This window comes from Rhinoraja longicauda, chromosome 12 (genome assembly GCF_053455715.1).
Source record: "Rhinoraja longicauda isolate Sanriku21f chromosome 12, sRhiLon1.1, whole genome shotgun sequence".
Taxonomy (NCBI): Eukaryota; Metazoa; Chordata; class Chondrichthyes; order Rajiformes; family Arhynchobatidae; genus Rhinoraja; species Rhinoraja longicauda.
The window spans coordinates 29,434,562-29,448,576 of record NC_135964.1 but is presented as its reverse complement, the minus strand read 5'-3'; the positions used below and the strand labels follow the sequence as shown (position 1 = coordinate 29,448,576).

Genomic DNA, 14,015 nt, shown 5'->3' with positions numbered 1-14,015 from the left:
ATATTTTGAAAGCTTTTTAAAATGGTCTGGTGATTGATTGATTGTCAAACAGCTCTCTCAGAAAATTCATGGCATGGCACTTCTCAATCACACTTGTTTGCTATTCTATATTTGGTCAAATCATCAGATTACTACTTGCAGTGCTCTTTCAGTACTGTCTTTTGTATTACATACATTTTGCCAGGAGCAAATGTGTGTGTGTTTTAAAATCAATGATCATGATTTTTTATCATGTATGTACAAGAACTGAATTTAGAAGAAATAAGTGAGTCACCGAAAAGGATGGCAGTCCTCGACAGTGTTTCCTTTGGCTGATTGCAAGAGTTCTAATACCCCGTGGCAGCTGTAATGCTCCCATTTTCTGTCTTTCCTTTCATCAGGAGCCTTTGCATAACCTAGCTCTGAAAATGAACTGGGTTAATGTTTTTGTTCAGTCATTTATTTTCTAGGCATTGCTGGCAAGGTCAGAGTCATTGCTTGTACCTAATTGCACTTGATAAAGATGGTGATCAGCCACCTTCTTGAACAGCTGCAATCTTTCTGATGATGGTGCTTCCATTGAGCAGATGGGGAAGAAATTCCAAAATTTAACCGAACAACAGTGAAGGACCAGTGATATCCTTCTCATTCATGATGGCTTGTCATCTGGAGAGGCATCTGGGGATAATGGTGTTTCCATGCTCCTGCTGCCAATAGCTCTCTTGGATACCATGCTACTGGAGTAGTCTGTGCAAGTAACTACAGTACTTCTTAGAGATGATACACATTGCTGTGCTTCAGTGGTGGAGAGAATGGAGATTTGGGGGTGGTTGATCAAGTGCCAGTCAGGCGGTCTGCTTCATCCTCATAGTGTTTAGCTTTTTGAGAGTTATTGGAACTGAATTCTTCCAGGCAATTCCATCGCACACCTCACTTGTGCCTCTGGCTTGCTTTTGCAGTTACAATATTTGTGTGGCTAATCACTTTGAGACCAGAGTTTTCAAGAGAATATTTATTTGCAAATATCAGCCAACAGTAGAGTTCATTTTGGACATCTTTCAGCAAAAGTGCCCTGATAATATTTTGACCAGAGGTTATCGTAAGATATATTTGTTCATCAATATGGCAGAGGTGTCCTCATAAAGTGGAAGCTTGTGAGTTTAACCTGTGAGTTTTTCCTTGATATTGTGATGTACTATTTACTTAACAATCAATAAACTGAAAATCGATTCTTTTTAGACATTTGATTTGCTCGACTCAGCGAGTTCCTCTCTCCCGAAGGAAGTTAAAGGTATTAAAGAAACAAGTGGAGAAACATCACAGGCTGAGGCCATTATTCAAATTGGTGACAAAGAGTTGGCCATTAAGGTAATTAATTCTCTGTTGGTGATGGTAGAACAGACTAAATGCACTATTGATTGCTTACTTTTCAATTAGTACTTTTATCTCTTTTCCTCGTTCCTGTTTGAAAAGGAACTTGTGCAAATGGATTCTGTCTCCCGTTCAGCTATTACAGCAAATGGATTTTAATTTTACCAAACAACACTGCTTTTCGCTGAACAACTTCGCTCAGTCTGCCTTGGTCTACGCGATTTCCCGGTTGCCAAACAGTTTAACTCCCCTTCCCCTTCCAATTCTGACCTTTCTGTCTTGGGTCTCCTCCATTGTCAGAATGAGGCCAAACCTAAATTGGAGGAACAGCATCTCATATTTCACTTGGGCAGCTTACAACCCAGAGGTACTCTAACTTCAAGTAACCCTTGCATTCCCTCTTTCTCTGTCCCTCCTCACCTTAGTCATCGTACTAGTTTTACTGTCGCTCTGTTGAGTTCCTCCGCCTGTATACTCGTTATCACCAACCCACAGCCAACAATGGGCTAATGTTTGCCTCACATTTCCTTGGAAGGTTTATCTTGTAATAGATAAATATAAGTTTAACTCCTTGTGGAGATAATTTGTTAGTGCAAATTTGTACTGGTACAAAATGTAAGTTTGATAACATTAGAACTCGTTTATGACTACATCTTTCTCATCTCAGGAAGCAATGTTACTTGGGCTCTTGGTTGTTGCTGTGCAAACAGTACTAGTGGCTGCCCCACGTTTATGAAATTGGTTGGAATTGAAGAGATGAATATAATATTTCTAACATACCAGCATGGATGATTGACTGCATGAATCAATTCCTTAATCTGGCACTCCCTGTTGGAATCCTTACGGTTAGCACAGAATTTAGAATCCAGCTGTTACATTGCAAGACTGCTGGGGACACAGCTGTTGATTGGTAGAATAAGGAATTTGCCCTTTCTTGTTTAATAATAGCTTTAAAACTAAGCTTAATTATCATGTCATAAATGAGTGGTGTAGAATTAGGCCATTTGGCCCATCAAGTCTACTCCGCCATTCAATCATATCTGATCTGTCTCTCCCTCCGAAGCCCATTCTCCTTCCCCATAACCTCTAACACCCGTACTAATCAAGAATCTATCTATCTCTGCCTTAAAAATATCCACTGACTTGGCCTCCACAGCCTTCTTTGGCAAAGAATTCCACAGATTCACCACCCTCTGACTAAAGAAATTTCTCCTCATCTTCTTCCTAAAAGAACGTCCTTTAATTCTGAGGCTGTATTACAATTCTGTCACATTTGTTTTGCTTGTAAGTAAACAAGGTACACTTTATTATTTCACCTAGTCTATTAAATATATTTAAATGAGCCAGATTGGCATTGTATCGAGAGTTATCTGCATTTTGAATTAGTGCTGTTCACTACAGGGCTGACAGAAATAACATTTGCTGAAAACCTCAGACCAGTGCCAAATGTTTAAGGATACACAGTTAACGGTTCAGATCGAGACCCCTCATCAGCATCTGTGTTTTATTTATTTTTTAATTTTCCCTCTGTGTCTAATATTGGTGATTATTGTAAATGTTGAATAGAGATGAAAAAAATCAGTCCGTGAAGCTGGGATTTGTATTCAAATACAAAAACATTATAACATATTAAGTGCAGAGGAACCTTTGTTAATCTAGTTACCTGCTTTGATAATCTAGTTACCTACTTTGTTTCTTCACATATATTTTGCTAATGAATCACAAATATTACCTCTATAAAATATCTTTAATTTCATGATTTATTTTGTTTGGTTTTATCACATCCCTGTCAATAAATGTGGGAGCTTAATGTACATTGTACCTAAGTTCTTAATGTAGAAACAAAGAACTGCAGATGCTGGTTCATACACAAAAGGACACAAAGTAGGGGAGTAACTCAGCAGGTCAGGCCACTTTTCTGGAGAACATGGATAGGTTACGTTTCAGGTTGAGACCATTCTTCGGTTTAAAAAAGGGTCCCGACTCGAAACGTCATCTATCCATGTTCTCCAGAGATGCGGCCTGACCTGCTGAGTTCCTCCAGCATTTTGTGTCTTATTACCCAAGTTCTCAATCCTGATTATACATTGGGGAATATTACAACTAATTTTGCACAAGTACGTAAACATGATCGATTCAAGTAAATCTTTTGAAGTTTTATTTTGGGTTGAAGGAGTAAACAAACTACAACTTTCCAATGTAAAAATTATGTCTACTGTGCGAATTATCCAAAATGCAGTAAGCCCAGAGAACAAGACTCTTTACTGTAATTCAATTTGTTTTCCTAAAAAGTTTTGACTAAATGTCTTCTGATGCTTCAACTGATTATCCCTCTGTAGTTAACAGAAAATGTGAACATTCTCATTAGGATTTCACAGAGAAAGATGTGATCATTTAGTTTTATTTTCAAATCAAATGATAAGTGAGTTGAATTTTAAAAGCTCTAATTATTACTTCTGCTTTGTTGAGGATTTTCCATCAGTAATTTCCTACAACTGGAAGAGATACACATACTCGGGAAGTTAGACCGGCAACGTGTGATAGAGACATGAAAGGACACCACTGCAGCAGTGACTCAGGGCTCCCTGTGGCCTGCTATTTTAATTTGTCATCCCACTCTCACTGAACTATTTGTCTGTGGCCTCCTGCACTGTTATAACATGATACCATAACGTTGCTGCACTCCAATGCATCACCAACCTTACCTGAATGTGTTTTTGCAAGTGGCACACACCTGAAGATTTCTGCCCAATTCAACTATTCCTGCACATCTTGCCCTTTCAGATTACCAGAACTAGGAGAAGCTAGGATGTAGTAAATGCAGGTCTTGTTTTTACTCCACAGAAACTCCACCAGTTGCTCGAGCTTAGCAAACCTTCCAGTTTGAGCTGAAAACTGCTGGACATGTTATCTCAGGAAATGTAACAGTCTGATTGTGAGCTACAGAGCTTGAGTTTAGTTGAGTTTTTTTAGTTGAGAGATACAGCGCGGAAATGAGCCCTCCGACCCACCGAGTCCGCGCCAACCAGATAACCCCGCATACTAACACTATCCTAAACACACTTGGACAAATTACAATTATACCAAGCCAATTAATCTACAAACCTGTACGTTTTTGGAGTGTGGGAGGAAACCGGAGATCCCGAAGAAAACCCACGCAGGTCACGGAGAGAACCTACAAACTCTGTACAGACAAACATTCGTAGCCAGGATCGAACCCGGGTCCCTGGCGCTGTAAGGCAGCAACTCTACCGTTGCACACTGTGCTGCCCATTGGGTTTTCTCAATGTCAACAGCCTTTCGGTGCATGGAAGCTAACATTTGATCGCTTTCATGGGAACAGATGTTTTATCATAGTACAAGCCTATTGATAGAATTCCTAATGGCTATTGGGCCTTCTCTCATCAATGTCTGTGAAAGCTTGCAATCATTTCTAAAGGTTTTCAAAATAGTGCTTGGCAGTTTGAAATTCGTGGACCATCTAATGAGGTTGTGGAATGGTTGCTATTTGGCTCTCTGCCTCTGCATTTTTGATTTCAGATGTGAGCATTCACACCACACACTAAATTGAAATATAGTCAGTAGCCTTGGCAGTGGCTTTGTACAGTCATATCTTACATGCAATCTCAGAATTTTTATTTGTTTGATAGTCACTTGACTTTGCACTGTCCATTTTCAAAAGGTACTTTAAGAAGTATTTGCAGTGAAAGTCTGCATCATTTTACAGAAACGCCCCAGTGTTCTTGGCAACCCTTTACAATAAGATAAATACCCTTAAAACTTAATCAAATCTGTACTATATTATTTAGATGATCTATCTGCACATGGTGCAGTGAAAAAACCCACAACACGGTACAAATAATGTCAAACTGTCATGAATTCTGAGAAGGCTTTACTAAATGGATATATTGTGTCAGATAAAGTCAAAAAAGTATTCTCTTCCAAATACATTTTTGTTTTTCAATTTATTTTACAAACTGCTTTCAGTTAAAGATTTAGTTGAGAGCTCAGTTTAATTGAGGGTGGCAATTATCTGTTTCTTATTTGTGAATTTTATAGATTCCCACTGGAACAAAACCGTTAAAGTTTCATACAACATCATCAAATTTCATCAAGACATCCAGTCATGACAGGCTTCTGGCAGAGATGATGCAGTCACACATGGTAAAGGATATGTGTTTAATTGGTGGAAAGGTAATATGAATGAAGTTTATGTTGTGCATTATAAAGCTCACATGTGCACATTTTAATTGATCTATGTGATTGATTTAAAAACATCTATTAATTCCATTATTCAGGGTTGTGGCAAAACTGCGATTGCTAAGGAATTCGCTGATATGCTGGGCTATAGCATTGAACCTATCACTCTTTATCAGGTAATCCTGCACCTTCATTAAGATTGTGAAAGATTGCAGCAGGATCTGGATCGATTGGCCAGGTGGGCGGAGAAACGGCTGATGGAATTTAATACAAAAAAATATGAGATGTTGTAGCGACCATAGAGAATGGTCCAGGTCGTCGAACCCTCGGATTGGCCAGCGAGGTCACGTGGGAACGCGACCATAGGGATTGGTCCAGAGAGTGACATCGCTGATTGGCCAGCGATGTCATGTGCGCGTTTGGCGCCCGATTGAGTCAGTTCGGCGAAGTCTTCAAGGAAGACAGTAAGTTTGTATTGGTTGTCCTTTACCTTGTTGTTTAACTCTGTATCCGAATATTGCGGCTGCAATAAACTCCTCTTACAACCAACAAGTTTCGGACTCGCCATAATGTTGCATTTTGGGATGTTGAACAAGGACAGTAAATGGTAGACCTCTGGATAGTGTTGTGGAGCAGAGGGATCTCGGAGTACAGGTGCATCGTTCCTTGAAAGTTGAGTCGCAGGTAGATAAGGTGGTCAAAAAAGGCTTTTGGCACTTTGGCCTTCATCAGTCAGAGTATTAAGTATAGAGGTTGGGAGTGTCATGTTGCAGTTGTATAAGACGTTGGTGAGACCGCATTTAGAATATTGTGTTCAGTTCTGGGCACCATGTTATAGGAAAGATATTGTCAAGCATGAAAGGGTTCAGAAAAGATTTACGAGGATGTTGCCAGGACTAGAGGGTGTGAGCTACAGGGAGAGGTTGAGCAGGCTGGGTCTCTATTCCATGGAGCGCAGGAGGATGAGGGGAGATCTTATAGAGGTATACAAAATCATGAGAGGAATAGATCGGGCAGATGCACAGAGTCTTTTGCCCAGAGTAGAGGAATCGAGGGCCAGAAGACATAGGTTCAAGGTGAAGGGGAAAAGATTTAATAGGAATCTGAGGGGTAACTTTTTCACACAAAGGGTGGTGGGTGTATGAAACAAGCTGCCAGATGTGGTAGTTGAGGCTGGGACTATCCTATCATTTAAGAAACAATTAGACAGGTACATGGATAGGACAGGTTTGGAGGGATATGGACCAAGTGCAGGCAAGTGGGAATAGTGTAGCTGGGGCATAGTTGGCCTGTGTGGGCGAGTTGGGCCGAAGGGCCTGTTTCCACACTGCATCACTCAATGACTCTATGAATCTAAATGCTGTTGTGATAACAGGCAAACAGAACGGGAGAGGAAAGCATAATTTTAAGACTTGGTGAGAATAGTCAATTTGAGGGAGACCATTGGAGACAATTTAGATTAATGTGGACAACAGATGGGAAGTGGATGAGCGATGGTTCTAAGTTGCTCAAAAATACAATCAAAGGTATGAAGATTAGAAATCCGCAGCAGGAGAATAGCTTTTGAACATATTACTTGAGTTTGAGGCTTTAAGAAATTCACTTAATGAAGAAGAAAGTCTTGTGTTTGTGTAAGGCTTCTTGTAAGTTGCATGTCCATACATTTGCAACCAATAAAGTATGATTAGAAGGAATGTGGTAGCCAATCTGTGCACAGCAGTATCTCATAAGTAGCAAGAAAATAATGAGCAATTTATTCATTTCAGTGATTAATAGGATGATGGGTTACTATTAGGCTAGATATTTGGAAGATTTCTCGTGTTCAAAATAGGATAACAAGATCTTTAAAATCCACCTGAGAGAGCTCAGATGGACACAGGTTTAATGTCTTTCTGAAAAGCTTAATCTTCTGTGTTTTTTTTTACATTCAGTTTTCAGGATATAGGCATCATTGACAAGATCAACATTTATTGCTCTCGAGAAGGTGGGGGTAGCTGCCACCTCGAATACCTGCAGTCTGTGATGGAAATGTCACAATGATGTTAGGAGAGGAGTATTGGGAGTTCAGACTAGTGACAATGCAGTTTCCCGGTCATGACAATGTGCCATTTGGAAGGGAACCTCGAAGGGGTGGTGTTTAAATGTGCCTCCTGACTGTGTAGTAGACGCCAGAAGCTTTAGCTGTCGAAGTAATCTAGGCAATTTACCACGTAGCATTTGAAGATACTACACATTGTCGTTACAATGCACTGGTCTAAATGGAATGATGTTTTAAGTGGTGGACAGGCTTTATATGGAGCTAACTGTATTGAATGTTGTTGGAATTGCAATCTTCCAGTTGTGTACATTATATTTTGCTCCTGAATGTACCCACTATGCGGTGGGAATGACAATAGACACTAGACAATAGGTGCAGGAGGAGGCCATTCGGCCCTTCAAGCCAGCACCACCATTCAATGTGATCATGGCTGATCATTCTCAATCAGTACCCCATTCCTGCCTTCTCCCCATACCCCCTGACTCCGCTATCCTTAAGAGCTCTATCTAGCTCTCTCTTGAATGCATTCAGAGAATTGGCCTCCACTGCCTTCTGAGGCAGAGAATTCCACAGATTCACAACTCTCTGACTGAAAAAGTTTTTCCTCATCTCAGTTCTAAATGGCCTACCCCTTATTCTTAAATTGTGACCCCTTGTTCTGGACTCCCCCAACATTGGGAACATGTTTCCTGTCTCTAACGTATGAGTTGGTGTGTCAGGACCTGTATCACTCACCAAAGCTCTTATCTGTTCTTGCAGTCACAATATTTATGTGGCTGGATCAGTTGAGCTTTCCTCTTGATACCTCCAGTTTAAATTCCATTTGGAATATTTTGGAGGACCAAGAACCTCGATTTAGCCAGGATTCCTTTATGAGTTCTGCAGTAAAGCGGTCCTGTGAAACTTAAATTAAACTGCAATAAGTAGTCGATTGACGAATTAGTAGTGCTTGATGGCAGTGTCAATAATACCTTCCATCACTTTGCTGATGATTGATGTTGATTGGGTGGCAATTATATGATTGGATTTTTTTTGTGCTCTTGGGTAATTTTTTTGCCAAGTAAAAAATTCTACATAGTACTGTAACAGCATCGTTAGAGTTCAGGGACACAGATCTTTAGTTGACATGTTGTCTGATCCCAGAGCCTTGCTGTAACCAGTCTCTTCAGCCATTTCCTGATATCATGTGGAGTGAATCAAATTGGCTGAAATTGCTGCACTGATCATGGGATTCTCAGTAGTGAACTAGAGTGTCAGCCCAGAATCTGGACTGGGATTTGCACCCTGAGACTTCTGATTCAGAGATGAGAGTTCTACTTTCTAAACAAAACTATTACCTAGGTCAGAGACAGTCAGTACAGTGACAGGCACTTGAGCACAATGTCAAGCATTATCTGTTTACAGTAATTCCATGCTAACCCTTTTTGCACCAATTGTCCCCAGATTCTAACACTCACCCAAAGGCTAGGAGTCATTTACAGTGGCCAACTAACCTATCAACCTATGTGCCTTTGGGATGTGGGAGGGAACTGGAGTCTCTGGAAAAAGCTAATGCGACCAATGGTAGAATATACAAACACAACATGGCTAGCACCTGAGGTCAGGACCGAACTCTGCTGAATGTAGCTTCAGTAATCTTGGGGATCTCGGTACTGAACTAGACTGGATGTAGGGTTAGGCCCACTCTGTCATTCATGAAGATCATGGCTGATCTACCTCAGCAGTATTGTCCATGTCCTTTGATCTCCTAAGATCCAGAAATCTATCAATCTCTGTTTTGAACGTACCTCCAAAGGTCTCTGGGATAGAGAATTCCAAAGATTTAACACCCTCTGCATTAAGAAATTTCTCTTCATCTCAGTTCTAAATGGGCTGCCCATTATTCTGAGCCCATGTCCCCTAGTGCTTGACATTCACACTGGGTTGAGCCTGTAAAAATTTCATAAATTTCTGTGAGATCTCTTTTTCTTTTAAACTCCAGAGAATACAAGCCAGTCTCCTAATTTCTCCTCATACGGTAAGCCACCAATTCCTAATTGCTTGCTGCATTGGGTGTACAAGGGCTGTGACCCAAGGAGGGTAGCTGGGTTCTTTTGAACATCAACATTACTCAGTTAAGTTTTACAGTATCTGTCACAGCTGCAAGGCAGGCCAAAATATTAAGCTCCCCATGATGATTCCTGAAACTCCTAAAGCAAATTCACTGTTGCAAAGAAGGAAACACTGAAAATTTGCTCAAGCACCAGTGAAATAATGCGATGATAAAGTGATGTACAACTAAACTATACTGACCACAAGATGTCCAGGGTGACATAAAATGCTGGAGTAACTCAGCAGGTCAGACAGCATCTCTGGAGAGAAGGAATGGGTGACGTTTTGGGTCGAGACCCTTCTTCAGACCAGTTTGGTTACTGAACACTGCCGAGATAGTGTTATAATGCTTTAAGGTTGTCATGAGTGGTGAAAATCACAGGCCATTCTCATTTCAGTTGAAAAATGTTTGCGGAAAATTCCGATACCTCAGCTATGTTGACACCTCTCGTTGAATGATTCTGGCCTCGGCACATGAAGTGTCATTTGAATGGCCACCATGGTGACCAGGTGTCTATGAAACTCTTCAAGCAGCAGTTGTCTACTAAAGGGAGGAGATGGGGGTGGGAGCGAAATATAAATGAGCGAGTAAATAAGATAGAATGGAACTGTGACACCCAGAGCAATCATACTTTGGGAAATTAAATGTTAAGCTTTTAGTCATCCTTCAAGTCAACATCTACTTCAAGGCTAATGGAAAATACAATATTTATATGCACCGCAATATGTTATAATTCTAAATAGCTGTTGTAATAAGTTTGAAGGAATAAAGGTGAAAATGTCAAGGATCACCATTTATGATGTTAAGCACAAACATTTTCATTTCTATCAGTTGCAGATATATTTACAGTTGGATTAATTCTGTCCTATAGTCACAAACAGTGAATGTCACAGAACATTAAAGCTCAATCGCTGAGGCTTTGATTTTGGGAAGATTAAAGGGAAAGAGCATCTGACAATTAAATTCAGGTTGAGAAAAGGAATTATGACCAAAAAAACTCTGCTTCTCAAAACATGAAGGCACTCGTGTTTTACAAGTGTTAGTACCAGGTTTGTGAATAAACAAGTTAATAATTCAAATTAGGACAAATTAACAGCAGCCAAAGGAAAGAGCTTTCAACACAGTAACATAGTTTAAAAGAACAGGGAATTTCAGTCATTTTCTTTTGTTATGCTATTTTAATTATCCTGTTTTTAGACCTGTCAAAAGAGGAAATCAGTGAGACATGGTGAGATCAGAATGATTTCCAGTCACTGATGTTGGTACAGAATTCATTTTGAAGTTGCTATGACATAAAATGTGCCATTGTTTCTATATTTGCACTGAAGGTTGTTTGTTTCCTTGGCAACAATCTCAAATGATGTATTTTTTCATAGGTAGTCAAAATGCTGGAGTAACTCAGCATGACAGACAGCATCTCTGGAGAGAAGGAATGTGTGACATTTTGGGTCAAGACCCTTCTTTCATCGTGTATATTGCCATCCCAGTTAGAGACAAACCCTACCGCTTATGAACAGCTCAATACTGAAATTTAGTTCATAGACTTACATAACATTGTGATTACATAACATTGTTCTTGTTAAGGATGATTATTTTGTTCCACCCAAATGTTGAACTCATTGAGAAATAATGCACTTTTATGTTTTTGATCACATTACTGCTTGAATCAGTTTGAAGAAGTGTCCTGACCCAAAAAGACACCTATCCATGTTCTCCAGAGACGCTGTCTGACCAGCTGAGTTACTCCAGCACTTTATGACTTTTCTGCACGTAACTTTCTCACAATTTTTTTCTGACAATAAATAAATAAAAATAATCTTTTTAAAAACTGTTGTGCAGCTAGCAGAGTTGCTGCCTTACATCTCCAATGACCTGGATTCAAGCATGATCAATGTGGTCATCTATGTGGAGATTTCATATTCTCCCTGTGCCCAGGTATATTTCCTCTGGGCGCTTCGGTTTCCTTGGGTTGGTTGGTTAATTAGCCACTGCAAATGGTCCCTGGTATGAAGGTGAATGGTAGAATCTGGGGCAAGTTGATGGGATTGTGAGAGAAAACGGGGTCTGATTCTCTGCTGTATGACTCAATGATTCTTACATCTATTATTTCAAAAATATTTTTAATCTCTATGATACAGTAAAAAATTAAGAACAGATTTAGATCTGATTAGTTTACTGTCATATACAACAGGTTGCAAAGAGATTCCTTGTGCACATAAAGGTCATAGACTAAACAGTATACAAACAGCAAGGTAGAAGATAACAAAAGGAATGACCAGGGTGGCAGGCATTCTTGATATTTCTAGCTCCCCGTTGCTTAAGAGAGCCCCTTTAGGATTGGCTTTCATAAGTATCAACTGGAAAGAACATAATTATTAATTTGTTTTAACATTATTTGAAGTGCTCCACATAGTTCAAGAACAAACTGATGCTCCATTTATATTATTACCAAGAGTAGGGCTGCTTTCTCAGAGCTACCAAAATGAACAATAAACATGACAAATTCTACAAACCAAATGTGCAGATGTTGGTTTACACCGAAGGTATGCACAAAATGCTGGAGTAACTCAGCGGGAAAGGCAGCATCTCTGGATAGAAGGAATGGTTGATGTTTCGGGTCGAGACCCTTCTGTGGAGTCACGGGAGAACGAGACGTAGTGATAAGGAAGGGTCAATCCAACTGAAAACGAGAGATCAATGGGGGTGAAGCTCAAGGAAAATGTAGAATGGATCAATGTTAACTGAGGAGAAGCTGACAACGAGGCATCCAATCAGTAAAATGTAATCAGGAGGACAATAAAATGTTGAAGAACTAGAATAGGGAAGTGATGGGGAGAGAGGGAAAGCAAGGGTTACTTGAAGTTAGAGACATTAATATATTTTACCGCTGGGTTGTAAGCTGTCCAAGCGAAATATGAGGTGCTGTTCCGTAAATTTGCATTGGGCCTCACTCTGACACTGTGAACCTCTGCTGCACCTGAAAGGACTGTCGGGGTTCTTGGACTGAGTCGAGGGAGGAGGTATAGGTACAGGTGTCGCATCTCCTGTGGTTATCTACATGCACGTCTTTGGGATGTGGGAAGGAACTGGAGCACCTGGTGGAAAACCATGTGGTCACAAAATGAACATGCAATCTCCACTCAAACAGCACTGGAGCTTTGAGTCAGCAACATTAAATGCTGCACCACTGTGATTTTAAAATATGTTCTACTTTGAGAATTGACGTAACATTGCTAAAACCTGCACATTATTCCAAACAATTGAACCAGTGGTTTACAAAGATCAAGAATATACTGACAGGACCAGGATCACAGAGCAGATAACACACCTCTGACTTGACTTGCCACAGTATGACATTATTTTTTCATGTTGTGTCACAGGATATGACGGCCAGAGATTTGCTTCAACAGAGATACACTCTTCCAAATGGTGACACTGCCTGGCGACCTGCACCTCTGGTCACTGCGGCCTTGGATGGAAAACTAGTTGTCCTTGATGGCATTCATCGTGTCAATCCTGGAACACTAGCGATTCTTCAGAGGTAAAATCATTAAATCAATGTTTGCTTTTCTCTCTATATACGATTCAAATTGTTGCTTCCTCAATGGTAGCAATGACACTTCTGAAAATTGTGCAACACCCAGCTGGTGGGATTTCATGTTCCTTTATTGAGAGCACTCATGACAGTAGAAAAATAAGATACAGTTGGCTCTTCATGCCTGTATCTTTACCAGATCTTCTGTGGACTACTAATCATTCTAATCATGTCCCCCACCTTTGCTCAAGGTGAATGGTCAATTGTTTAGTTTGGTTCAGAGATACAGCGTGGAAACAGGCCATTCGGCCCACCACGTCCACACCGACCAGCGATCCCTGCACATTAACACTACCCTACACAAACTAGGGACAATTTTACATTTATACCAAGCCAATTAACCTGCAAACCTGTACGTCTTTGGAGTGTGGGGGGAAACTGGAGATCCCGGAGAAAACCCACGCAGGTCACGGGGAGAACCTACAAACTCCGTACAGACAAGCACTCGTAGTCAGGATGGAACCCGGTCCCTGGCGTTGTAAGGCAGCAACTCTACCACAGCACACTGTGCTGCCCATTGAGTTTGCTCAATGTCAACAGCCTTTTGGTGCATGGAAGCTAAAATCTGACTGCTTTCGTGAGATGTTTTATCATAGTACAAGCCTATTGATAGAATTCCTAATGGCTATTGGGCCTTCCCTCATCAATGTCTGTGAAAGCTTGCAATCATTTCTAAAAGTTTTCAAAATAGTGCTTGACAGTTTGAAATTCGTGGGCCAACTAATGAGGTTGTGGAATGG

At 40.4% G+C, this 14,015-nt stretch overlaps 1 protein-coding gene across 2 annotated transcripts in view; it reads left to right on the top strand.

Moving 5' to 3' along the window:
• The window catches only part of vwa8 (von Willebrand factor A domain containing 8), a 207,607-nt gene that overhangs the window by 63,724 nt on the left and 129,868 nt on the right, over window positions 1–14,015 (top strand). For both annotated transcript variants that reach the window (XM_078409361.1, XM_078409360.1), the window contains exons 10-13: window positions 1,219–1,347; window positions 5,410–5,544; window positions 5,649–5,726; window positions 13,061–13,221. In XM_078409361.1, the coding sequence (XP_078265487.1) occupies window positions 1,219–1,347; window positions 5,410–5,544; window positions 5,649–5,726; window positions 13,061–13,221 (503 nt within the window). The remainder of the gene's footprint in view (window positions 1–1,218; window positions 1,348–5,409; window positions 5,545–5,648; window positions 5,727–13,060; window positions 13,222–14,015) is intronic.